The sequence below is a fragment of the Lissotriton vulgaris genome, chromosome 4_1 (genome assembly GCF_964263255.1).
Source record: "Lissotriton vulgaris chromosome 4_1, aLisVul1.2, whole genome shotgun sequence".
NCBI classification, from domain to species: Eukaryota; Metazoa; Chordata; class Amphibia; order Caudata; family Salamandridae; genus Lissotriton; species Lissotriton vulgaris.
In genome coordinates, this window is record NC_141691.1 from 1,208,615,230 (window position 1) to 1,208,642,694 (window position 27,465).

At 45.7% G+C, this 27,465-nt stretch overlaps 1 protein-coding gene across 1 annotated transcript in view; it reads right to left on the bottom strand.

Moving 5' to 3' along the window:
• Positions 1-9,055: 9,055 nt before the first annotated feature.
• The window catches only part of CHMP5 (charged multivesicular body protein 5), a 157,775-nt gene continuing 139,365 nt past the window's right edge, over positions 9,056-27,465 (bottom strand). Inside the window, exons 7-8 of the mRNA XM_086965421.1 lie at positions 27,325-27,437; positions 9,056-11,318 (exon numbers count right to left, since the gene is read on the bottom strand). Coding sequence (XP_086821547.1) covers positions 11,271-11,318; positions 27,325-27,437 — 161 coding nt within the window. The 3' untranslated portion in view covers positions 9,056-11,270. The remainder of the gene's footprint in view (positions 11,319-27,324; positions 27,438-27,465) is intronic.

The following is a 27,465-nucleotide window of genomic DNA, read 5'->3' on the forward strand; positions in this document are numbered from 1 at the left end:
AATGTTAAATATAAATGTAATCTTGGGTAGAATAGTCATCTTAACAAGATTAACTCTACCCAACAAAGATAACGGGAGATGGGCCCAATTCCGGAACAACTTGCGACATTCTTTAGTCACTTTCGAGAAATTATTAGTGGCAATCTGATCTATATTCCCAACAACATCAAGGCCTAGATACCTCATCTCCTTAGCCGGCCGAATACCTGAAGTAAAGGAACTCTGATCGATGTTCCAGGTCAACATCTCAGTTTTTAATGTGTTGATCTCATAACCAGACACCTCCCCAAACTCCGATGCCAGTTTGAATATTGCAGGAAGAGCCAAGTGGGGTGCGGACGTAAAGATGAGAATGTCGTCCGGATATAGGGCAACCTTTCTCTCCCAACCCCTGTATGTGAAACCTTTGATGTCAACACTGTGCCTCAAACTCTGGGCAAAGGGTTCAGCATATAGATCAAAAAGAAGTGGAGAGAGTGGGCAGCCCTGCCGAGTTCCCCTCGAGATGTCAATAGGGTCAGATAATACTCTGTTAACCAGAACACTGGCCTTAGGATTCCGGTAGAGGAGGCCGACTGCTCGACGAAATCCACCTCCCACGTTGAACTTAGCCAAGGCCTCCGACAGGTACAACCAATTGACCCTGTCAAAGGCCTTGGTGGCATCCAACGTTAAAGCTGCGAGTGGGAGAGACTTTAAAACTGCCAGATCTATGGCTCCAATTAAATTGTATGTCAATTGGTAAAGCCGACGCCCCTTGACAAACCCCTTCTGATCCGGATGTAAAATTAAGGGTGCACCTACGGCTAATCTATTTGCAAGTATGGATGAAAATATCTTGTAATCCCCGTTTAAAATAGAGATTGGTCTGTACAAACCGCATGCAGTTGATGGCTTCCCAGGCTTTAATATTACAGTAATTGAAGCATTGTCCCATGACACTGGAGGAGGTACCCCGTCCAAAAGAATCTGATTAAACAGGATTGTCAGGAAGGGGACTAGTTCTTGCTCTAATGATCTATAGATTTCTGCTGGTAGGCCGTCTGGGCCAGATGCCTTCCCTTTCTTGGTATTCTGGATAGCAGTCCTAACTTCATCTTCTGAGATTTCAGACTCTAGCTTCTCACTCTGATTAACAGAAAGACATGGGAGGGAGACTTTATCAAGCCAATTCCTGATGGTAACCGGATCTAATATTTTGTCTTCCCGGTATATGGCTTGGAAATATTCTTTAAAGGCTGTTCTAATATCAACATCCACAGATAGGGGGACCTCATTAACTTTGATCAGATCAATGTTGTTACGGGTCTGATCCGTTTTAGCCTTCCATGCCAGTAGTTTCCCAGCACCCTCTCCATACTGGAAATGTGCAAGCTTACTGGCATCCCATCTTTCTTGTACTCTCTGGTTGAGAGTTGAGGCTAATTTAGCCTTTAAAGAGAGTAATCTCTCGCGGAGAGGTATCAAAACATCATCGGTGGAAGTAGCATTGGAATTAATTTCAAGCTGAACCATGGCTATATTTGATTCCACTGAGGCAACAGCCTCTCTGTATTCTTTTCTTCTATAGGCTACTTTAGCTGTAATTAGGCCTCTCAGAAATGCCTTAAGAGAGTCACAGACAACTCCAATACCAGCAGAGCCTACATTGATATTCAAGAAATGCGCTACCTCAGTTTTTATGAATAGAACATCCTCAGAGTGAGAAAGTAGTGAACGGTCAAAAGACCAAATCTTTACCGGCGCTGTTAAAGGGATCGGAAGTTCCAGCAGCACAGCCGAGTGGTCTGATAAGTGTTGGGGAAGATATTTAATGGTCTTAACAGCATCTACCAAGGTCTGGTTAACTAGTATATAATCTATTCTCGCTTGGTGGTGATACTTATAATTCCTAAATGAGATGCCTTGCTGTTGGCCCGCCCTTAGCCTCCAAATGTCCACATACCCATATTGTTTCATAGCATTTATCAAAAAAGATCTTGACTTTGACGGGACTTTTGATCTATTATTAGGTGTTTTATCCATTATGGGGTCTAAAACAATGTTAAAGTCCCCTGCAAATATTACAGGCTCTGGGTAAGACAAGATATGAGAAAATATAGTACATAAAACAGATGGATTATGTAGATTAGGCCCATAATACCCCACTATTGTTAATTGAAACCCCCAAATGGATAGAAACGCAATAGCCCATCTACCATCTGGGTACACTTTTGAGTCGAGAAGCTTGATTTTAAGATGTTTCTTAAAAATAATCGATACACCTCTGCGTGTCAGGGATTGAGAGGTAGAGATCGCAAAATATATCCATTTATTAACCTTAACCTGTTCATCCATCTCAACCTGAACCAGATGTGTCTCTTGTAGAATGATAACCTGAGCAGCTGAGTCACGAAGATACTGCAGAAGTGTTCTGGCTCTGGGTTTTGTTCGCAAGCCATTGACGTTCCATGAAATTATATTTAGATTAGACATCTTAGCCACTCCAATCTCCACCCCGTCTAAACCCCAAAATAAGGGTCAGAGGTATGCCGCGCACCCCCTTTAAAAGTTAGCAGCACGTCACAAAAGTATTTATAACTGATTAGGTGCAAGGATGCATCATATTGGCAAATGAGGAATTTTCTATTAAATTGTAACCCCCCCTTAACCCCGAATCCCCTCCGCCCTCCACCCCCCCACCCTTGGAGGACCCGTGCTGTATCTAACCGGATCAAGTCCAGTAGATGGCACCCCTCCCTCAGGTTGCAGCTACCCCCACCCGCCTAAAAAGGAAAAATCAATGAAGGAAGCCCCTATACTAAGGTGATTGGTACGTGAAATACAAGAAAATAAAGAGGAATTATGTGCAGAATTTAATTGTAGTTTTTCATCCCTTAATTTTCCAAACCTCGTGCTTTTTTTTTAACGTTTTTAGCGTTTTTAATTTAGAATCATTATTTGCTTGTTGAGTTTGTTCAATGTAGATATAAACATATATTCATAACACAGGATTAGATTATATCAGTAGGAGGCCTGAATGTTATTTATCTGATCATGCATTGCTTTTAAGGAATCGCAAATTTGCGATTCCTTAAAAGCGATCGCATTTTTGGAATTCGCTAAAAATAGCGATTTTACCAAAAATGCTTGATGCATCCCAAAAACCAATTTAGGAATCGCAAACGGCCGAATTTTGCGATTCGCACTGTTTGCACTTCCTAAATAGGTTGATGCATGTGGCCGTATGCACTTTAGCTGGAAGTTAACTGTATAGCTGTCTTAGTGAAAGGAGATTCATCTTGGAATTGAATTGTCAAATTTCTTACTTCCAGACTAATGCTTTTTGGTATTATTTGAAAAGCCCCAGGGGGGTGGTTGTTAGCTAGATGCTATTGTGAATGTGTCCAAATCCCCTCTTGCCATAGTCATCATGTGAACTAACATTCATATTATCTTCTGGGCCCTCAAAAAAGAACGTATGCTAATTATTTAGCCTGCCCTCTTGGAACGCATCTCATTCAGACAAATGATCAAACTTGCACAATTAAATGTAAAATGTATTTGAATCTCGTTGTTAAAGTGTTTTTACGTAAGGTTTTTAGTAACCTCAATTAACCATTCATTCATTCACTAGCTGAAACCGTTCCAGATTTACATGTAATATGTATTTGATGCCTGGAAGACAGGTAAAAGACATTAACATATAAAAGGGGTCTGTCGCCTCCTGTGCCATTATAGCAAAGTCAGAAGAAAACAGCCAGGGTTGTTTGTACAGAGACTATCTCTAGCTGCTGTGGATACATAGTTGAAGCCAAAGCAAAAGTACAAAATAGTGGAAATCTTAAATTCCAAGTTTTAAGGTTGTGCCTAGACAACACCTTTTCTGATGGGGAGGAAGACAAAATGGCATAGATATCTCCCGGATATAGCACACTAATGCCCGCCACCATAACAGAGAGTAATCTGAATGAAGTATTCAATATCTCTAATATCATGGCATAGAAATGAGTTATAACCATATTCTGACTGCACCCATGAAGATCATCTAGTATGGGGTTAGAACAGAACTGCCCAGCCCTTCTACCCAGGAATCACAACCCTCGTGTTTGTGGTGGAATACTTCACCAATTGTGAGCTTGACCATGCAAAGCCAACGTCCACTAAGATGTGGAGAATTAACTGTGGAACAAAAGACTATCAGCTACCTCCACTGATTTACGTCTGTGTCAAAGTAGGCAAGGCTGAAAGGCATACAAGAGCAGAACAAAGTGCAAGCAGAACAATAGCAAGAGCAGCTAGATTAATTTATTTTATCAACTGATTGAAGAAATACTGCATATTGTTAGACTTCATAAAAGTGTGAAGGACACCATCTTCCCAGGGGACTGTAGTGCTAGAATAGGTGGTTAAGAAGGTGTGTGCAGACTCGATGGATCCTCTTGATAATCAAAGCAAACATCTCGGCAGTACAGAAGTTTAGGTGTTAAGACTTTAGTCAGATCAGGTCTAGGCACTGTTAGACTTATGAGCAGCAACCAAGTTAGTAATAAAGGCAAAGCAGGAAGAGCCACAGGGGTGGCTAATTTAACCTAGCTAGGAGCACTTGGAGGGAAAAAAAAGGCCAAATCCCATTGGTCTACAACATTCTTTTTTGCTACCTCGCCCAAGGAAATTTCTGTATTATCGTCATACGGAACCCTCTGGGTGGTCTAAACAATGCTGAATAACCCTGTTAGATCCTCCACCTGCATACTTTTGGATACATTATATAACAGGCTAAAGTTACCATTCACCCATTTCACAGGTGAACAGAGACAAGAGATCTGGAAATACCTATGTAATGTATATGCATGAGGCTAACTATTCTGTTGTGGACGGTGTAGTAGCACTAGCTGAAAAAGGATTTGGTCCACTGACCACCTACAAGCTGTTGGTTGGACCCTAAATAGAAACTCCATAACAATAGACTATACCAGCCATCTAGTAAACAGTTTGACTATTTGCTTTAAATATTTCTTGAACCACTGAGTACCTGATGAAACTTGATAGAAGCCATGGATTGAGGCTTCTTTGAAGAAGAGTTGGTCGACAAAAGGAATACTGGAGACTTCAAGGTCTTCTTGACCGGGACTGTAATGAACAGGTGAAAGTCGGAATTAGGAAGGCTAGACATATCTAGTGTTCTGAAACACAACCTCTGATAGGACTTTTTAGGCTGGACAGCTCCACTGATGTAAATCCAGTGCTAGGTCAAGTTGGCACTTATTAAAACTGATGGCAAATATGCGGACACCTACAGCCAAAGCCCAGAGTTAGGAGTCAAGGGTACTCTGAGAAGTTGGCCTGATATATGATGCTCACTAGTTCTAGTAATCACCTTGTATCAGTCCAAACAACCCTTATGGTGATTGGTTGTAAGTCAACCTTATAGACCAGCTATCCTAGTAGCGTGGACAAAAGCAGTCTTTAGACTAAACTCTTTATGGCATGTGAAGCCAGCTGTTTTACCACATATAACCTTGGAATACCAAATGAAAAGGACACCACACAGGTTGTTATGAAAATAAACAGTTATTTATTAACCCCTTCCATGCTGGTGACGAACCCCAGCCGTCATGCACTACGGTGCTCGTGTGCTGATGACGGCTGGGGTTCGTCATGGCCCGCCCGTGTTCGGCCGGCGGCCGCACACGGGGAAAATCGCGGCCGCACGGAAGGGGTTAACTAACATACACCTCTGAACTCTTTATGAGGTAAGAGGGCTAAGCACAGGACAAACTCTTAGGAAAAATACGTTTAAGTTGCACGATTTACAATGGTGCCCTAGGGGCACGACAAACCATATACTAAGTAAGTGGAATGTGAAAGTCAATTAAAGGAATGGAGCTGTCCAGAGGTTGTAGGATCGCTGGGAACACGCTATACTAACTTGAGGTAGGTAATAGGAGGCCCACGGAGCGCGTGTGCAGAGTGTGAACTCGCATGCGAGATACGTACAAACGTCTATGGACAGTACAGTTTAAAGAAAAGGTGAGTACGGACGTTCCTGACTAGATAGGACTGAAACGACAATGGAACTGGACACTAGGAGAGTCAAGCTACCCTTGAGCACCGAAATGCTCGTGTTACCTCACCCACAGGCTGCGGGTGCATAGGTGCGAAGTCGTGTCGGGTTTCCGCGTCGAAGTCTATGGAGCCTTGAAGAAAGATGCTGCAGGCGACCAGGAGGAAGATGTCCGGTGCAATCCAAGGGTGGATTGGTGAAGAGAAGAACCTGAAAGCAGAGGGGACAATGTTCAAAGTCACTAGCCAGTGACTGGAGTGGAACCAGGAGTGGAACCAGATGTCGTCGTCGCGATCAGGTGAAGGTGGACGCTTGTCTCTGAAGCCGCGTGGACCAGGTGGTGTCTTCGACGACCAGGATGGAGGCACGAGCTGTCCCACGCAGCCTCTCGCTGTCGGCGGTGTCGTCTCCGGATTCGGGTTCAACAGGCCTTGGCAGAGGCAACCCACGCGGTGAGTGGAAACGGCGTCTGGAGTGGACCAGGAGGGTCCGGGGTGCTCCTCTTTTGGAAGGGAGCAAGGGCCAGTCTGGAGCAACCAGACCAGCAGCTAAGTTGTCAGTGTTCGTCGTCTAGGAGGTCACTAGCCAGCCGGCAAGTGACCAGACAACGCGTCGAGCAGCAAACAGGCAGAAGGGCCCCACGCAGATCTCGTGGATGCTGGAGGGCTGGTCTTTGATGCAGGAGCTGCTCGGGGTCGGGGCTTCTCAGTCCCCAAAGCACTTGGACGAGGATACCTCAGAAGTCGTGCTGGAGCGAATTGCTGCTTCGTTCAAGATGGCCGGTCCCACGTGTCTCGTCGCACCCACGGGTCTCAGCTCTGCTGCAGATGTGGGTTGAGGTCGGAGAGGTCTGGGAATCCGGGTCTCGTCGGGCTCTGAAGTCTGGATCCTTTGCAGGAAGATGACAAAGGGAAGTCGCGGTACGCTGATGGTGCCTGCAGATGCAGGGTGGACACTCCTTGCCCACAAGGGAGATTCCTTCTGTCTTCTGTGGAGCAGAACGTCGAGGTCCAGAGTTTCTTCTTGTGAAGTTGATCAGGATAATCTAATTTGGAATGGGACCAGCTCCTACCTTTATCCAGCTAAAGGGGGGCTGCACTACGACTAAGTCCCTCCTCTGGGTGGGACTAGGAAGGGGGGTGGTTACACCCCCTTTCCTTTGTCCGGTCTTGCGCCAGCTCCGGGGCTGGGGTGCCCCAGGAACTGGTTCTGACCGGTGTATGCACAGGACACCTTGTGTGCCCCAGGCATGTCTCATTCCTTTCAGCCCTGGCCTACCTAATACACAAAATCCTGTCTGGGGTGGTGCTAGCACCTCCGAAGGCAGGAAACCCTTTGTCCGAGCCTCCCTCGCTGGAAGGACTCCCAGCAGCAGGAGGTCAGACTTGTGTCTGTGGTGGCAGCATCCATTTTGTGATGCTGAGGCTCGAGTTAACTTTAACCGGGGTTCACAGTTACATACATGTCGTGTCCCTCTAGAAGGGTGGAATGCTACCCCCGTCGCCAGAACTGGCGAGGGAGTAGTATTCCAATTCGTATGACACCTTACTCGACATGTTTTGATAATGCTATACCAAAGTTAGCAATAACCGCGAGGATTATAATGCATTTAAGAGTATATGGTATAGCGTTATCATGGAAACAGCTAAAGGACTTGGTTCCGAAAGCTGCAGACAGGCTCAGCTCATGCTAGAGCACCATCTCACATAATTCCAAGCACTCTGCCTTCAAGATTGATAAGGCCTGCCATAGGAGTGACTGATAGGAGGATATGTGTCCATTTTGGGTTTAGATATAGGGATGCTATATCTAAAGCAAAGGGTGATTACACCACCTTGCCCCAGCTGATTGATCAGCCAGTTGTGTCAGATTTGGATGGCCAGCCCGGGGTGGCATAATACATGCTGCAGCCCCTGGTAGGCCCTGGGTGCACCTATGCCCTGGGTACCTAAGGTACACTGTACAGGGACTGATAAGGTGACTCAGTATCCAATTGGGTATGCACCTAAGGTACATGGAATCCATTTTACAGAGAGAGCAGTAGGCCTGGGGTCCTGAATAGCAGTGCCCCAGGTCAACTAAGTCGAAAAACCAGCAAAACACCAGGCAAAAAGTTGGGGGCAACCATAGTCAGATATCCACCTTCCTACAGGTACCTTGAAGTTATCTTCGGTACACTGGTTACAGGAACAGTCCCATCCAGCATATACATGTCTTGCCTTGGTCAGAGTTTTTTTGGCAAACACTTGACTGGAACTACTGGTCTTTGCTGACTAGTAGTCTTCTGCTTCTCTGCAACACAAGGAACTCCCTTGAAACTCGGGTACAGCAGATACCAAGATAAAGTTTTACATGGATGTAAGAAAATGACATTGCCAATAAGTGAGCCTGGGGCTATCCAGGGCCAATAACCACTAAGAAAACAAAATAACATCAGCATCCAAAAACAGATTAACAGGACTGTGGTTCTTCTAGTGGAGTGATCTGTGAGAAGAGACAGATTCCACAATAGGTAAGACAAATCCCTTGAAGTAAGAAAAGAGCTATGGGTGAAAACCGCAATAGGGTACCCCCAAGGAAAGCCATACAAATCAGGATCCCCACATACTGTGTAAATTACTCAATCAAAAAAGGATCCCCACACAAGGCTGGAGGATAGGGTACTTGTGAATGAGGCCTACAAGAACATCTGTTACTGACCACATGCACCTGTGCAAAAGTTCCCAAAAAAAGGAGTGGATTTGTAGTGAATTATAGGGTTTGAAGTCAATAGTTGTGTACATATTTAAATTATGAACAGCTATGACTAGAGTCCCTCCACATAAAATGTTAGTCATAGCACAATAGAAAACCAAAATATGTTTTGGGCTTCCGGACTCCTAACATGAGAACATACAAGTAAGCACTACAACAGATCTGAAAAACTGTTCATGCACACCAATCTTGCTTGGAATGAAGTAGAGATCCCTTAAGTTACAATGTTACAATTTCAAATTAGAATGTCAGACATATTTCAAAAATATTTTAATTTAGAAACAATATTTGCGCACAGCCATTTTTTACAATGCATGTTCTGCCATTTAGAATAAAAGCCACAGCTTATGAATGCATACAGAGTTCTTAATACACCAAACCCATTCCAAAAACATACAAAACCTGTGAAATCTCTTCTGATTATTTTCACTTATTAGCAACTTTTCAGAATCTTTGATGCCATGTTTATGAGCACAAAACTAATTTTTTCCAACAAGTCACTTCTTGTGCTACCCTTCATGCAGACAGATACTATGAGGGGGATAGTTAGCAATACATCCATAGAAGCCTAGTTACAGAGATCTATAATTACAATTATCAACTTGAAAAATATCCTAACCCCAAGTGAAATATTATTTTTTTAGGTGTTAAACCAGGAGATCCTCAATTTTATAAGCTGGGTCAAACTGGGTTTCGTCAAAAGGTAAGCTCAAGTACAAAATTACAGTATGATGTGCATTCTTGGTTTTGTGTCCAAGTGGATCTTTCTAGATGATCAAGAACACCAAATAGATTATTTGCAGATCTTTGTCAACTGGGTGAACAGCCTGTGCAGATGTTATGGACATCAGTATTTGATCCCCATGGAGTACAAAAGACCTAACTAGCGGATTTCTGAAGGAGGTGAGTGTTCATGGTCTCTGAGCATTTTGCATATGGTTAAAGTGAGGGTGGAATCCAAGTGTTTGTTTAAAGGAGGATGATGGCTCCACACAATTCTTCCTTATTTTTTTAGGGTGTCTTCTTGTTGCAGCTCCTCAGACCCCTGTAATATTTCTTCCATCACAGGGGATCTTAGCAAAAATCGAACAATTACAAATGTTGAAAAACAATCTAAAATTTAGAAGAACAATCCACCTAATAAACAAGGCCAGTAAAATGAAAGCAAAATACATTTTAGAACATGATCAGCTAAAAAAACAGCAGAAGGCATATTAAAGATTAAAATAAATGCAACTCCCATGAATTGGGTGCATTTATGGACAGCAATTTTAGTTTGCTAAACCTTATATCTTCACAGTGTCACAAAGGACTGCCAAACCGTTTAGAAATTGCTGCATAAAGAGAATGAAGAGAACATCATCTACTGTTATATCCACAACACCCTATATGCAAGAGTAATCTTGACTATCATTATACCAAGTGTAATCCGAGTTAATGGTCATCATAAAGATAACTCGACTGCAGGCGAGTCAATGCCTGTTGTCTGTATTATCTTAACCCAAAAGAACACATGCATTTTTTAAAGAAAAGTACCACATTTGTGTTTCACCTGTACAGATGTTCTGAAAGTCTTCTGGAAAATCATTCAATGATCTTAGAAGATTTGGACCCAATAAAATATGGATTTGCATCAACTGTGACCTTGATAGAGCTAAATTGTTACCATTCTAGTGAACCCTGTGAAAATGCATGTTTTTACACAGCTCATTAGGTATAGAGTTATGGGAGTTGGAATACCATTTCCCCCAAAAAAATAAATAATATGAAGTAATCCACAGCATTCATTTATAAAATATCTCAACTGAATGCATCTGAAGTGTAGCTTCTAAATTTTAAACTACTTGGACAAAATTATTATCATACACAGTAAACCACATTCATAAAGCAAATAATTAACTAAATAGGCAGACCATAAAGGAATGAGCACCCAACAACACCTAGAGAAAAAGAACATCCACTGTATGGAGGAATCACTGTAGTACATAAACTCAATGTTAGACTTTTCCCACACTGACTCAGCACAGCTATAGCAGAAAAAAGTAAAAAGTACGCCTCAAACATGATTTTCGAAACAGTTCCAAAAATATTTCTTAAAGGAGTAACAAAAATGTTATTTTACATAGTGTAAGCAGCCAAATAGTCATGCTGGTTACTCATTTTTCCTCTCTATATAATACATGAAAACAAGCCAGTATTTTTTCCTCCTCACCTTACATCTTTCATTAGAAATGAGAGTTGTATATAAGCTGTATCCAGAAGAGAATATTGGTTACATTGGCTTCGGTTATTAACAAAATATTTCAAAGAATTCTTCCGAAGGGAGCAAATCAATTCTATTTCTGGATGAACCAAAGGACTAAAGACTGGTATAATGGAAAAGGCAAATTCTTGGTTGCTTTCGTTTTTTGGAGATTACAAAAGTTTACAGTGCTTTATTATGCCATTCCGAATTGCACTGAAGTTGAAACTAGGCAGGGATTTGCGGCAGTCCAAATTCATCCACAAGCACGCCGTCCTGCAAAAATAAATAAAGTAGGATCATTAATTCATGAGGAACTGGGTTAGTAGGCTTTCAATGAAAGAAAATGTAAGCAATGCACACTATCTCCGAATATTGTAGCCTCTGAGCATTTGGTACAAAACATGTATTAAATAATAGCTGTAAACATGGAGAACAATCAGATACTGGAATACAGCAATGGTACCAAACATGGTTATCCACAAGACTTGGATATCAATTTCTATTTCAAACACTTCCCCCCCCCCGTACATTTCCCATCAACAAGAATCAGACGTATTGCTCTAGCAAATCGTAACTATTATTTGGTCCCACATAGTGTTGCTTGCTGAAGTGAGCATCTCGATTATACGCATTTTCGACAACTATGCATCATAAATAGTGACCTTCAATCGGGATTTCTGAAGATTCTTCATTGAGATGCCACTCAATTAAAAAATTAAACAACACTTTCAAAGTGCAGGCAAGTCTAATTACAGTGAGCTTGAGAGGGGCGTAATGCACTTTAGAGCAAAAGCACACTTCTACAATTAATAAGCTGACATACTATTGATGGAAAAGTTTGAAACCATTAAAGAACTTGATTAGAATAAATATGCCCTTCAGGAATATACAGAAAGATTGCAAAACTTTTCTCTTTACAGATCATATTCAAAGAAATTCAAAGATACCGTTTACCTGTTCCAAATGTGCAAACTAAAAACATTTAAAGGCAATGTATTTTTAGCATACCGGGCATTATTTATTTTTTCATACCTTGTTGTGAGGATTCGGACCTCAGCTCTTTGTACCAACGAAAACACTAAAAAGTGGATACATTTTTGCAAAGTGTTGCAAAGTAGAATGTATACTTAGTTTTTTCCTTCCTCAAATTTTTGCGATATCAAGTACTGGTGTGCAGCCATTATTGCCTAGTGGTTACTGGACCCCCACAGATTTACCAATGAATAACTACATATTTTCCTTCGCTACAATTCAAATTTTACTCCTGATTTCCCCATTACTTTTTTGGTTCCCGTAGTTATTATCTCCCAGTGCCTCTGCAGTCTTGACCCTTGAGGCAGAGACGTATTTCCCAACAACCTATGATTTGTTCGCACCAGACACTCTTCCTGCAGCTACATTACCCCCATGAACTCACTAATTCTTATTTTTGCAAGAGTCTTTCCTACTAGATTCCGCTTGAAACTGGGCTGGTTGCTGCTATTCCGGAGGCTGATTCCTTGCTTTCCAAGTTCCTATTACGTCACTGCTAGTTCTGGATTTTGGGATTTTGGTCTGTAAGCGACTCAATGCGGAGCCATAGTTTAAGTGTAACACCTGCTCACGGTCCCTATGTAGATATATTCCCAAATATTTGGTCTCTGCTTCGCACCACTGTACCGGAAAATCCTTGCACTCACGATTCTGTATGACTATCAGTGGGAACAATTTGATTTACCCCAATTATTTTTAAGGCCGGACAAAGCTCTGAAGAATTCTATTTCAATTAATAACAGTTGTAAATTTTCCTCCGTTGTCCTGACATACAAGGCCACATCGTCTGCATATAATGTTATTAGTACAGGGCCATGTTTGAATTGGAGACCTCTATGTAAATGGTCTTTCTGGACGTAGCGTATGAGGGGGTCCATTGCGATTTTTTATAGCAGTGGAGATAAGGCCAACCCTGTGGGGTGTCCCTGGACACTGTGAAAGGTTCAGTAATTGTGCCATTGAAGTAGATGCGAGCTGATGGGCCTCCATAGAGAAATTTCACCAAAGTCGTGAAACCTTTGGGAATGCCCATCTTAGCCAAGACTCCATGTAAAAAGGGACACTCCACAGAGTCAAATGCCTTTTCTGCATTTAAAAAGGCAGCGACTGCAGGCGTGGCGGAATTTATTCTATCAACCGCTGAGAAAAATGAGCGAAGATGGAGTGCAGTGGACCTGTGCCTCACAAACCCAGATTGAGCGGGTGCTAGAATTTGTTCCATTAGAAGCGATAGTCTAGTCGCCATCATCTTAGCTAGAATTTTATAATCAAAATCTAAGAGTGATAATGTTTGATACGATCCACACTGCTCTGGGTTTTTACCAGGCTTAGGGAGAAGCACCAATACCGCTTCCCTGAATGAAGGTGGGAGACTACCAGTTTACAATGCTTCAGCATAGACTTCCAGAAGGTGTGGGGCTAGGAGCGTTTTGTAAGTAAAAATACTGGGAAACCCATCTAATCCAGGAGCTTTAGAGCCATCCATTGCGTCAATGGCCTGTCCTATCTCTTCTACTGAGTAGGGTTCACTCAGAAACTTTCTGTGCGCATCAGGGAGCAATACCATGTCGATCTCACCTAAGTACTCCCCAATCTCAGCCATGTTGGCTCCTGACTTAGTTGCGTATAAATCTGTGTACTATGTCAAGAGCGTGCACCAGATGGCGGGATTTCTAGTTATAATCCGCCCTTCTCCATCCCTCTTCTTAGTAATGTAGTTCTGAGAAAAACGGGCTTGAGTAGTCTCGCCAAGGTGCGGCCTGGCCTTTGCCCCTCTCCATACCTGCAAGCTGTGGCATATATATCCCTAGATATAGAGCTTCTCAGCTAGCTTTGTCAGTTTGTTCCGCCATTAACTCAGTTCTGTGAAGCAAGTACTTTGCGCTGTATTGAGCCTCTCCTGTCATGTTTTCTCTGTCTAATAAATTACGGTCTCTTTCTAATCTGGCCAATAGTCTCCTTAAGTCTCTCAACACCCGGGTGTGTGTGGAGATTGATACTGTGAGAAGTTGGCCTGGCATATGCTGTCCACTGGTTATAGTGGGCACCTTGCACCAGTCCAAACAGCCCTTATAGATGATAGCTTTAAAGACAACCTTTATTGAAAGCTATCCTAGTGGCAGCTATGGAGAGCAGCCTTCAGGCTAAGTCTTGAAGGAGTGTAAAGCAGCTTGGTTTACCAGATTATAACCTCTTAAATGACCAAATGGAAGGAGAACCACACCAGGTGTATATAAAATATATATATTTATTACTAAATACTCTCTACTGACATCTTTATGAGATTAGAGAACAAGATGCACAATATCAACACACTAGAATGTCAGTAAATAGCACAGTATACAATGGGCCCCAGGGGGAGACCAAACATATATTAAGAAAGTGGTATAAGAACCACAACTTGACTAGACACAGTGCCTAGAGCATGTAGAATTGCTGGGACCCCAAGGAACCACCCAAGGTAGTGACACAGGGGACCCACAGGGGATGCGTGCAGTGTGAGAACACAGCCACGAGCTCCGTACAATCCTATGTCGCAGTTGGAAAACTAAAGATCAAGGACATTTCCAAGAGGACTTGGAGCAAACCCCCTTAGATTTGGAAGGTTCTAAGGCCAGCACCCATGTGAGCACCGGAGTACTTATGTTACCTCACCCAGGGAAGCCGGGTGCATAGGTGCCAAATGGTGTCAGGAATCGTCGCTGTTTTCAATGGCGAGTTGCTGCAAAGTGCTGCTGCTGTGGAAAGGAAAAGTGTCCGGTGCGATCCAAGCCTGGATCGAGAATGTGAAGAACCTGAAAGCAGAGGGGACAGCGTCTGGGTCACTTCAGGATGACCAGGGGCACGGTAGACCAATGCCCTCCAATGTTGGGTGTTTCAGGTGTGATGAGGTGAAGCTTGACTCTGCTGCCACGGGGACCAGGAGACATCGACCAGAGTCCGTAGGCAAGCTGTCCTATGAAGGATGTCGAGTGCTGGGGGGTCGGTGTCCAGTTCGGAAACCAACAAGCCTTGGGAACAGCAACCCACACGGTGAGAGTAAAAATTCTTCAGGATGGACCAGCAAGGTCCTGGTGACTCCCCAAGCGATGGAGTGTCAGGGCACGTCTGGAGCAACCAGGTAAGCCCGTTCAAAGTTAAAGTAGCCTTCTCAGGAGCCCAATGCACAGCCTCAGGGATCACCAAGAAGCATATGCAGCTGCAAATGGTCATGATGTCCAGGGGTTCGGGTTGCACGGTCCCCACGAGGGCTTTGGATCTCAGGTTTGCTGATAGCACGGATCTGCCTCAGGAAGCTTGGAAACCCACCTCCTGTGTTGCAAAGTATTCGGAGTCCTTCAGAGCTGCGTAGTTGCAAAACCCGGACAGGTGCATCTTTGGTGCCTGCCTTGCAGGGGAGTAACTCCTTTACTCCAAGGGAGATTCTTCGATCATCCAACAAGAGTAGATAGTTGAAGTTCCGGGATTCTGTAGCAGACTTTCGTCCAGGTAAATCTTAGGTACTGTAGTCAGGGGTTCCTACTTAACATCCAAGGAAGGGGTGGGACAAACTCTGGGGACCCACCTATGGGAGGGTCAGGATAGAGGGATGGTTCACCCATAGCCTTTGTCCAGCTTCGAGCCAGAGCAGGAGCTGGTAGCCCCTGCAACCAGTTTGAGCTGGACTATGCACAGGGACACCAAATGTGCCCCCAGTGTAGACATCAAAGCACTCTTGGAGTGCACCCAGCCAGCCCCAATACACTAAAGCCTGTCTGGGAGGAGGTTACACCTCCCTGCGACAGGAAACCTATAGTCCAGCCTCCCCTGACGGAGTTTCGTCCAGCAGCAGGAGGCCAGACTCGTGTCTGTGGCTGCAGCATCCATTTTCTGATGTCAGGGTTCTGACAAGCTGGTACCGGGTGTACCGGTGTAGTCACATTTCTCCCTCTAAGAGGGTGCAATCATACCTCTGCCGTCAGTACTGGCGGGGAGGTATAATTCCAAGGTGTTTGACTCCAAACACAACATGTTTCCTTGCAGCCATTCCAAAGTTAGCATTTAACGCGAGGTTATAATGCACGTAAGAGTATACGGTTTGGCTGTATCACAGAACAACCATAGATAATAGATTCCGAAGGCTACAGAGGGGCCCTGCTCATGCATGAGCACCCTCTCACACAAAACCCAGAACCCGGCCTTCAGGACTGATAAGGCCTGCCACAGGGGTGACTGATAGGTTTATATGTGTAGTGACATAAGGTAGATATAGGCAACCTATATCTAAGTAAGAGGTGCATAAACCACCTTACACAGGCTGCTGTAGCAGACCTGTGGTTTCATTTTGAATTGTCTCTCAGGGGTGGCATAATACATGCTGTAGCACCTCCCTGGAGTACCTATGCTCTAGGTATATAAAATACCATGTACTAGAGACTTCTAAGGGTACCCCAGAATCCAATCTGGGGTGTATCTAAAGTACATGCAATCATTTTAGAGAGGAAGCAGCTAGGCTCTGGCCCTGGATAGCAGGGTCCCAGCCAGACTAAAGTCGAAAAACAGTGAAAGATCAGCAAAAATTGGGGGTACTATAAGAAGCAGATCCTACACTCCTACACATACCCAACTCATACACACCTTAAAGGCCTCCCAAAGAACTACCTGGGTCGAGACCGAACAGATGTTAGCAAAGTAGTCCACTATGGCATGTATAGTTAGTCTTGAAAGGCTGGGTCTTTCAGCGCCGTGGAGGGGAATCTACATTGCCTCTCTAAACCGCCTTCTGCCGGAAAGTGCACTGAAAGGGAACCAGGGGAATTATCAGGCAGAGTGCGGGGTAAATGGCTCACATTTTTGACCCATGCTATAGTTGGACTAGTGATCAGCCAGTAGTCGAGCCTCGCCCATGCACTGTGCTGTTGCGTGTAATGGATGTATACAGAGTCAGAGGGTTCAGGTATATCCATGTGTCTTCTAAATCTTGATCCTGGAACATGTCTGGTAGTACCTTGAGAGAGCAAGGTTTAATAGCTGGAGCCTTGGCAGTGCTGTCTATGGGCGGGTCTAGTAGTATATTTAAGTCTCCGCCCAGTAATATGTGGTCTGTGGACAGTCTACCCATGTGTGTCTGCAGTCTTTCATAAAAGGCGAAGTAGTCAGTGTTTGGTGCGTACACAATAATGAGTGATTTTGTGTACTGCTAGTGTTCCTGTTACTATCAAGAACGTCCGTCCGAGTCCGATATCGTGGCTATGAGTGTGAACGGCACACTTCAATTAATCAATATGGCCACCCCTCGGGCGTATGAGCTGTAGTTGGAGAAATACCGATGAGTTCCCCATGTGGACGCAAATTTAGACTGGGATGAAGGTGATAAGTGTGTGTTCCTGAAGATATACTATATCTGCCATATGTTGACGCATGTACTGGAGTACTAGTTACTTCTTAGGGCTATTTAGACCACGGACGTTCCAGGTAAGTAGGGTGATATCAGGGCTCGAGAAATGTACTCGCCCCCTCGCAAATGCGAGTCAGTTTCTTTCAGGGCGAGACACTTTTCAGGCCTACTTGACCGGCCTGGCGAGTGAGCTTTGTGCTGTGCTAAAGCGCAGTACCGGTAGAAGGCTCTAGAGGGCAGCTGGGTGAAATGTTCAGGAACTACCATGATAAAATGCGGGAAAAGCAAAGGTGTTAATTGGCTGATTGCAACGCGGGTTCGGTTTGCTGAGGCCTAGTTGCAATCAGCCAATCAGATGGTAGCTAATCATTTGATAAGTAAAGTTTACATGCTTCTCATTGGCTGATTACAATGAGCCACAGCAGGATATACTGTCTGAAAAGCGTGTAAACTGCCTTTGGCAGCCCCAAAGGCAGACCCTGAACGAGACAGGTGCCCTAGCGAAGCAGAATTTCTCCTGCACCTTGGTGTTTAACCATGATCCTGGGAGCCCTGCGAGTTGAGCTCTGGCTGTGATGTAAGCCTGCGCCTGCCGAGGACGGCTCGATCTCTCTGCGGGGGACCCTACGGTAAGTGAGCTTAAATGGGAACACCAGGGGTTCTTGCTCCGATTGTTGGGGAGAGTGGCTTTGAAGGGGATTCACGCACAGCCGGGGCTATTGTCATGCTTGTTATTGTTTGAGTCTTCTATCCTGGAAAAGCACAAATTTACCGGCAACGTAAATAAACCTAGTTGACTAGAAATTAGGCATTAGAAATCATTATAATTAACGTGTGCGATCACATTAGCACTGCGAACTGCCTGTGATCAGAGGGTTGATATGAAATAGCGAGCGACACAGGCAGCCAGAGGGCACTCACTGCTTGTGCCTTGTCAAATGGTAGCTCGTGAGGTGCCAACAAGCTGCCTGCAGTGCCCATCAAGGCGCCAGATATCAGCGCAGGACATTTTGTGTTTTGAATTACCCAGCTCTATAAAGGGGGTGCAGTCGAGGGTGCACAGTCTGGATGCAGAGGGTAAACAGCGCCCCAAGATTCCCTTTGTTATTTTAAGTACAAAAATATTTAGCTGTATAATACGAACTATAGTAAGGAAGGAGTGAATGGGTGGGTTGGCAAAGATAAAAGTGGTATAAATATAAGGAGGCTGGAGGAAAGTGGACAAGAACAAAAATATATGTCCACTCCAAATTGTACAACCAATCACGTTAAACAAAACACATATCTTTTTATTTCCCGGGGTGATTTGCAATTAACTGTATATGAAGCACGGCCGTTCACAAGGAGGACCTGGCTGGCGCCGACTTCTTTAAGTTGAAAGGCCAAGCCGTGGAGCCCACCAGGAAGGGAAACAGGTGTATGGGCAAGTTATAATCTTAATCTATGGTGTGAAATCGCACTGAAAGGCTTCACCGTCGCTTGACAGACCGGTCCCCACGTCAGCAACCTGGAAAGTAGAGTGATGAAAAATGACGATATCATGTCACGAGCAAGCAGGGCAGTATTGTTTATGTGGCCTACTTGTGCTTACACAACATGCCTGGTCTGCTAGCTGGGACATAAAATATAAATGCAAGTAAATAAATTCCAGTCATACAGTTACTTCTGTCCCAAGCCATGGTGCGAGCTGCCCTTTCCTAGGCTCTGCTCTAGTATGTTTAAGGTACAGCAGTGTACCGAGTACTGGGAAGAGTGTTTATCCGGGGCCGTACTCTAAAATGTTTAAGTTACATCGGTGTACCCGAGTACTGCTAAAAGTTTTTTGTTGTTGCAGATTTATATAGCGCTTACCCGACCTGAAGGTATTGCAGTGCTTTACATGAGCACCAGTTAGGCTACACAAGGACACACTAATTTTTGTTAGGCACAAGGAGATTAAGTGATTTTCCCAAAATCACTGGATGCTGAGCCACCGGAGCCGTACTCTAGTATGTTTAAGGTACAGCTGTGAACCTGAGTTCTGTTAAGAGTATTCATCCAGGGCCACACTCTAGTATGTGCAAGGTTTACTGGTGTACCTTATTACTGCTGAGAGTGTTTATCCAAGGCCGTGCTCATAACTTTCAAAACATTGCAGTGAGAATAGTAATGAGGCTAAAAATTTCGATCATGTCTTACTGGTCATAGATCAACTGCGCTGCATATGTTTTGAAGTAAATTTGTATTCAACCGATTTGAGGGTCGAGTGCCTTGACGTTAGGTCGAGCAGAAAATTCTAGTTACTAGACCTGCAGGTCAAGTACGATTTTTAAGATTTGTCGAGTCCTGGATATAGGCGCCACTGTGTTTCTACCTTGTGGGCCATAACCGGAATTCTGTGCGTGTGAACTGTTCCTGCATCATAAAATGATACAACAAACTAACACGCGCAATCTTAAACCGGCATCAGATAAATGATAAAACAATTCTATGCCCCTCCCCCACCTCACCTGGCGGCTGCCCGACTGGCGATACCCCTTTATACCCTCTAACGAACTGTTGCTGTGCAAAATGCCAACATGGTAATTCTCCCCAAATCAGTATCATAGTGTTCCCATGAGGGAGTGGCAACGCCACGTGGGACCCCGCGCACCGAGCAATGAATTAACGTTTACCCCTCATTTACAATGACAATGTTCATGGATAAATATTCACAGTGTTAGCCAGAATCAATAGCCATATTTGGTAAACGTCGGGACTAGACCATCAATGTTCGCTACTTTATATTGTCCATCTGCCCAGCGACTGCTGCTAACTTGCTGAGAAATAGTTCACACTCGTCCCTGACAGAGCCTCCTGAGGATCTCCCCCAGGGGAGGACACCCCTTTTGCACCGTCAGAGCCGCGTAGTGCTTGCAGAAATTCTGTACCTTATCTGGAGCATCAAATATTTTTGCCTTGCTGTTGACATCAATCCTGAGCCAGGCAGGGTAAAGCATGCCGTAGCGGAGATCCAATTTCCAAACCACTGCTTTGGCCCCTACGTACTTGCGTCTGGCTTCTTGCACCAATGTAGTGAAGTCTGGATAGAATGATACATTGGAGCCTTGCCGTGTCAATGCCCCAGTTTCTCTGGCGAGTCGGAGCACCGTATCTTATATCTTTGAAGTTTAGCAAGCATACCATGATTGGTCATGTTGTGAGACTCCCGGATTAGGTCGGGGACTGAGTGTTCTATGCACTCGCTCACCGGTGAAGGTGCTTGTGAAATGTTCTATCCCCAACAAATCTGTCAGTAGTCGCTCTACGAATTGGTCTAGTCTTCCGGTGTTGGTCGATTCAGGGATTCCCATCATGCGCATGTTATTGCGCCGACTTCTGGCTTCTAAGTTCCCATTCTTTGCGGTGAACGTCTTCAGTATGCGTTCCAGTCATTCTACCTGCTTGGTACTTTGGTCTGCCCCATCTTCCAGGTCAGACACGCCACCCTCCACAGTGTCCAGTCTGGCATTGTGGCGATTGATTCTCTCTTCCAGTCCATAAAGGTGTCGGTCTAGAGCGTCAAACCTGTTATATAGTGCTTTGAACCCAGAGCGTAGTTCTGACAACAAGGCTGAGTTGTCTGGGGATGTAATGCCTCCAGTGGCGTCTGCGGCCATCTCTGCGGGCTGACGGCTGTCTGTCTTAGCCAGTGTTTCGAACTGAAATGTTTTCTGTTTGGGGTCTTTGCGCACCCTTCCAAACCACTGCCGGGTGCACCTGTCAACCCAGCCGTGCAGTGCGGGGTACGCATCCAAGTAGGTCGCTGTTCCCACTACCACAGGCTCTGGTGGTAGCGCATGTTCAAGTTTTGTGGAAAATACTCTGCCCAGGGGTGGCTGTCGCCGTCCAGAGAAAGGTATTTGTGTGGTAGTCTGAATGGCCCCTACTGGGTGACCTCTGGCCTTCCTGCGCTCCAGGCAGTATTATGTCATGCTTCTCCCCTTTTCTCCTAAAGTCTTGGAGCCCTCGTGTGTCTCCCTGTGATAAGGGGGGGGGGGTCACTCACCAGTGACTGTGGTAAAGCTCTGTTTGTTTGGCTGTGCCCCGGATTCCCAGACGATCGGTTCCTCAGAGCCAGTTGCACTATTTGCTGTAGACTATTCACGCGGCGGTGGGGAATATTGCCCACATTACACTTGTACCATCGCCATTTTCGTCTGCTGAACTGTGCCGGTTCTAAACACCGTGATTTGGGAAGACGGGGGCTGGGAGGGTGTGCCATGCCTTTCCTGCATCATCACGAGCAGTACTGAATGGCCAAAAGTTGGTGAAGCGTCTTACCCAGGTTCAGGGCTTACAGCGAGTCTGTTCATGAATCACAGTCCCCGATGCGTAGAGGTGCTCAGCGGGTGATTTCTAAAAGGCATTGGTGTCTTCCCAGCAAAAGTAGCGAACGTGGCGTGCATCACTACAGCGCCTCAGCCGGGTCTCTGCCAAGCGCTGCCTCGCTTCTCTGCCGCTTCCAGTGCCAACACCTCAGTCGGATCCCGTATACAGTGGCTCTCTCAGGTGAGTGCTTACTTTAGAATCAAGAGAGTACCCACCTTCCGGTCTACCAAGGGGTCGCCCCGGTGCCTAAATCATGCCAGTAGGGCGATTATGGTGTCGGTCCAGCCTGGGATGGGTCCGCGACCGGAGGGCACCATTTTGTCCTCTGGGTCTCAGGATTTACCACAGCCGATATTTAGGTTATGGGCTCAGTTCAGGCCACGCTCTTCGGCCCGCTGCGTAAGCATGTTCTCCGGTCCCGAAGTCTCCATTCTGTGCCGGGATTAATGATAGTCAAATGCCGTTCTGGGCTACGGCGAGCTGGGTCTACACGGAGCTACAGCTCCAGGAGGTCATTTTAGTTACCAATCCGGCCACGCCCCCTCAACAAAAGAAGCTTAACCACGAACTTCACGTATTGTGTAGGATTTCCTGGCAGCTGCCAGTACCGCCAACGTCTCTGTGGAAAGAATGAGATGTCAGAAAACAAGCCCTCAAGCTTTGGGAACTTATGATTGATTGCTCACATTTACTCCCCCCCCGTCGATTGAAGTCTCTCCTCTGGGGTTGGTGGACATTGTCTCCAATCAGAAGGTGGAGCAGAACTGAATACCACACCTGGTAAGGCCAGGGTGGAACCACCACGATTCTCTGCACACTGAATAATCCCAGGTTGTCTGGAGTATTTGCAGGATCCAAGGTGTTGGCAAAAAGTTATACAGGAATTGTCCAAGACCCTATCTATTCAAACATCAGTGACTAACTGCACTGTAATACCCCCAGATCTGATAGTTAGTATCAAGGAGTTCCTCAAGGATCTCGCAATCATGTGAAGTGTAGGACACCAGCATAGGCTGTCGGTTTTGGCGTTGTCCCCCACGATGAGCGAACCCTGTAGGAACATGGAATTTCACAGGTCCGACTCATACAGAGCTACAGCCAGCTAGTTGAGGTGTACAGAGTGGGACACCCTTTTATCCAATGTAGAAGAGGGCCATGGTGTTGTTTATGTCAACAACCTGGATCTGAGCAATGACCGACTGCATTCATCTTTAATACATTTGTGTAGCAGGGCATATCTGATCTGCTGTAAAAGGCATTGAAGAGATTACAACATTGTGAAGAAGAGATTACAACATTGTGCCCGCGAAGGAAGAGTTGCTTATGACTGCAAGGAGCAAACAGGACACATTGATCTGTGTATCCCATAAAGAGACTGGAGGCATGCTCCCATCATTTCAAAGCCAGAACTAAGTGATGGATGGAAAGATATAAAATACAACTGGTATTTTTCAGATGGTACTTCTGCTGGCCCATGACCTCCATACAGATCCTCAGAGGCAGCATTAAGGCCAAAAGCCAGCATCCAGAAATGGCAGTGCTGGTTCATTCAGCCTTTTATCCTCCCCATAAACACAATGTAAATTCCACATCTCCTTCTATTTGGGCTCTCTGCATAAGAAAAAGACATAATGCTGAAGTTGGAAGAGGCCCGAATTTAAAGTCTGCAATTAACCCTCTATTGCACATCTGGCATCTAGAGCTGTTAAAGGCCAGTCACCATGCCCTGGGTTACTGTGCCTAAAAATAGAGCAGTGAATGGAAGGTGGTAATGGGAATCCCGAGACGCCAAAGGCAAGCCCGTCTGGGCCCGTCCGGGCCCAGACGGACCCAGGCCCAGAGACTCTGTCGGACGTCCCTTATGACCGCGTGGTGTATACTGGAGACATGCTCCGCGCACTCCAACCGAAGAAAATCTTGGCCTGCCACCACACGCACACTGAAGGTAAACCCTTCTTTAACTGTATGCGCTGCACTCCGACTCCCATCAGCTCAACAAAACCCGGACTTAAGATAGGACTTCTTAACTGCCGCTCCCTTCCAAAACATGCGCTCGAAACAAATCTGTTCATTCAAGATCATGACTTTGATCTGCTCTTTCTCACGGAAACGTGGCTATCAGACAGCGCCGACTCGGACATCGTCACGGCCCTTCCCCCAGGGTTCCTCTGTCAAGCCTTACACAGACCCAAAGGGAGGGGAGGGGGGTAGCCATTATCTTCAAGGAGCAACTTATCTGTAGAACTTCCAACGCCCATATCGAGGACTGCGAAAGCTGCCAATTCTCCATCCAAACCTCCCCAGCTCACTCCCTGTCAGGGCTACTGATCTACCGCCCCCCGGGTACCCCTGGGAAATTCCTTAATGCCGTCACCGAATCAGTTTCACAATTAGCATCTTCCGCCTCCAACTTCCTCATCCTAGGCGACTTGAACTTACACTTCGAAGACCCCACGGACCGGATAGCCGCCGACCTCCTTCAAGACCTATTGTCATTCAATATCCGACTGGTTAACAATGAGCCCACCCATGAGAAGGGACACCTACTGGATCCCGTCCTCACTAATGTGGCTACCATCACCACCAGGCCACCCCTGATCCTTCCATGGTCGGACCACTTTCTTGTCCCTATCTCCTGGGAAATACCCACCACGAACCCCCAAACCACTAAAATTCAGGTCACTGATAGACGGTGGCATAAACTCACATCTGGGGAATGGGCCGCCGCCCTTGCAGATTCCACCCCTGAGCTCTTCACCGATCCTGCCACAGCCGATAATCAGTTTAATGAGAGGATCACCTCGTCTCTAGATGCACTCATCCCCAAAACTTCCTCCTTCAAACACTCTAAAAGAGTATCCTCGGCTCTATGGTATACCCCAGAGCTTAAAGCCCTGCGCCAAGAGTGCAAGAGAAAGGAACGCTCCTGGAGGAAAGACAAATCGAAAACAAACAATGATGTTTATTCTACCTCTCTCTTAATTTACAAAACTGCCATCCAAAAAAATAAAAGCGCTTTTTTCCAGGAAAGAATAGAGAAAGCAGTATGCTCCAGCAAGGAATTCTACGCCATCCTAAAAGATCTTCTGAAAACCCCAGTCCCTGGACCGAGACACCCCACAGACCCCAAAGCTGACCAGATAAAATGCCAACAATTGACGGATTTTTTTCATGAAAAAATTTAAAAAATCCTCGATTCAATTCCCCCCGCGATTCCGTGCGAGGAAAACGATCTCCCGCACTCCCTAACACCCAGTTGTCTCTCCTCTTGGGGTCAAGTTACGACCGAAGAAGTGGGAAACACGTTAAAATCCATAAAAAGCGGCTCCCCCAGGGATTCCGCCCAGCTTCGAATCCTTAAGGAGGTAGCTCCCACGATTATTCCCCCCTTGACTCATCTGATCAACGCCTCACTCCAACAGGGAGTTGTACCCCCGAGCTGGAAGGCGGCAGTCGTGAAAGCTCTGCTAAAGAAACCCTCCCTTGATCCCGAAAACCTGGCGGCCTATAGGCCCATTTCCCTACTCCCAGGAATCAGCAAGATTGCTGAAAAACTGGTTAATAAAAAACTCTCCCAGTTCCTGGAGGTCAACAACAAACTAAAAAGTTCCCAGACGGGCTTTCGTCCAGGGCAGGGCACCGACATCGCCCTCCTGGCAGCGGTAGAGGAGGCCAGAGCGCTATTGGACGGAGGAGGATCAGTAGCAGTGATCCTCCTCGACCTAAGTGCGGCCTTCGACTTCGTTAACCACCAACGTCTCATTAAAAGACTCAAGGGAGTTGGTGTAGAGGACTCTGCCCTAGCCTGGCTTTCATCCTTTCTGGCCCAACGGACCTATCAGATCTGGGAGAATAACGCCTGCTCCTCCGAAATTCCCCTCCAATGTGGCGTGCCTCAGGGCTCCTCCCTGAGCCCCACATTATTTAATATCTATATGTCCACATTGGAGGAGGTCATCATCCCATTCGGAGTGAGCGTCGTCAGTTACGCCGACGATACACAATTAGTTGTATCACGATCTCACCCCAGACAACAACCAGCAGACTTATTTAACTGCCTTGCGCAGGTCCAATGCTGGATGAACACCTCAGCCCTAAAATGAAATGGTTCGAAAACGGAGGTTCTGCTCCTCGGCACGAAAGGACTCACACTCTCCCCGAACGTCTGGCCAGCCTGTCTGGGCCCTCCCCCTGAAACTAAAGAAGAAGTAAAAAGTCTGGGTGTGTGGCTCGACACCAACCTCTCGTTTACCGTGCAGGCAAAGAAAGTAGCCAGGACTTGCTTCGGGCTCCTGAAATCGTTAAGGAAAGTCCTGCCCCTCTTGCCCACCAACTCCCAAAAGCTGATAATTCAAGGCCTAATACTCTCGAGGCTTGATTATAGCAATGTGATCTACCTGGGCGCCCCCGAAGCGACGCTGAACAAGCTTCAGAGAATTCAGAACACCGCGGCCCGGATTCTCACAAAGACCCCTGCCAGAGCTTCGGCCAAACCGGCCCTAAAACTCCTCCACTGGCTTCCCATAAGGGAGCGGGTCAAATTCAAGGCCCTGTGTCTAGCTCACAAACTACTACAAAATCAAGGCCCCCCTGTTCTTAGGAAACTCATCACATCCTACAAATCCTCAAGACCCCTCCGCTCGGACACGGAAAACTTCATCGCTATCCCCAGATTCAAGAAAGCCCGCTCAGGAGGAAGACGTTTCTCAGTCCATACTGCACGACTCTGGAACTCACTCCCCCGCGACCTGCGACTCGAACCACAATATCTCCGCTTCAGGAAGCGGCTCAAAACTCACCTTTTTCCTCTATGAATCATGCTTGCCCGTAACCCTGATCTTCTGTGCCCCCCTCCCCTCCCTTTTTTATCTCCCTCTTTCTCTCCCTTGTCCCACTGAACTTAGGAGATAGGATCTTTTAGCGCTGGTATACCTCCGGGTGACTACGCGCTCTACAAAAATAAATAATAATAATAATAATTCTGAGGGAAAGGGTTCAACACGGGCAAGGATACTGAGAATAAAAGACAACCCCGAAAATAAGCTGGAACACAAGAATCTGGTTAGAACAAAAGTCAATGCCCCTCGGACTAGGCAGGGAAAATAGAGCTGCTGCAACATCCAAGACATGGGTCCAATCACGTCTCCTGCCCAGGAACGGGGAAAGCAATTGGGCAGAGACGAGATGTCAGAAGTCTTCTAAAGGATGCAAACTTTACCACAGTACAAGAGAGACCACAAATGCTTAAATTCAGTCCTACGGAGGAAAGCGCAGAAACACGTCCACACACCACCGCAAATAACCCACCATCTGGTTTTATCTGAATACCAGCCGCACTCTCTTCCCCACAATATTGTCATGCACCATTATCCCAGAAAGCTGGATATACAGTGCATACACTACAACCTTTTGAATACCAGAGCAAATTATACAAACAGAAATAACGTTATTTGATAGGGTACTGCATTGTGTTAGCTGTTATGATGGATTCAGACAGTGATGCAAAGATTGTTGTCTGACCTTGTTTTTAGAATCACTCGGAACCCCCTCTGGAATTGATGGGGCAGATGCAGCTTCGTCCAAGTAAGAGGTGTCTTCATCAGCCAACAAGTCATCACCAAGAGCATCCAGTTCTAAAGTGAAAACATATCCATAATTTAG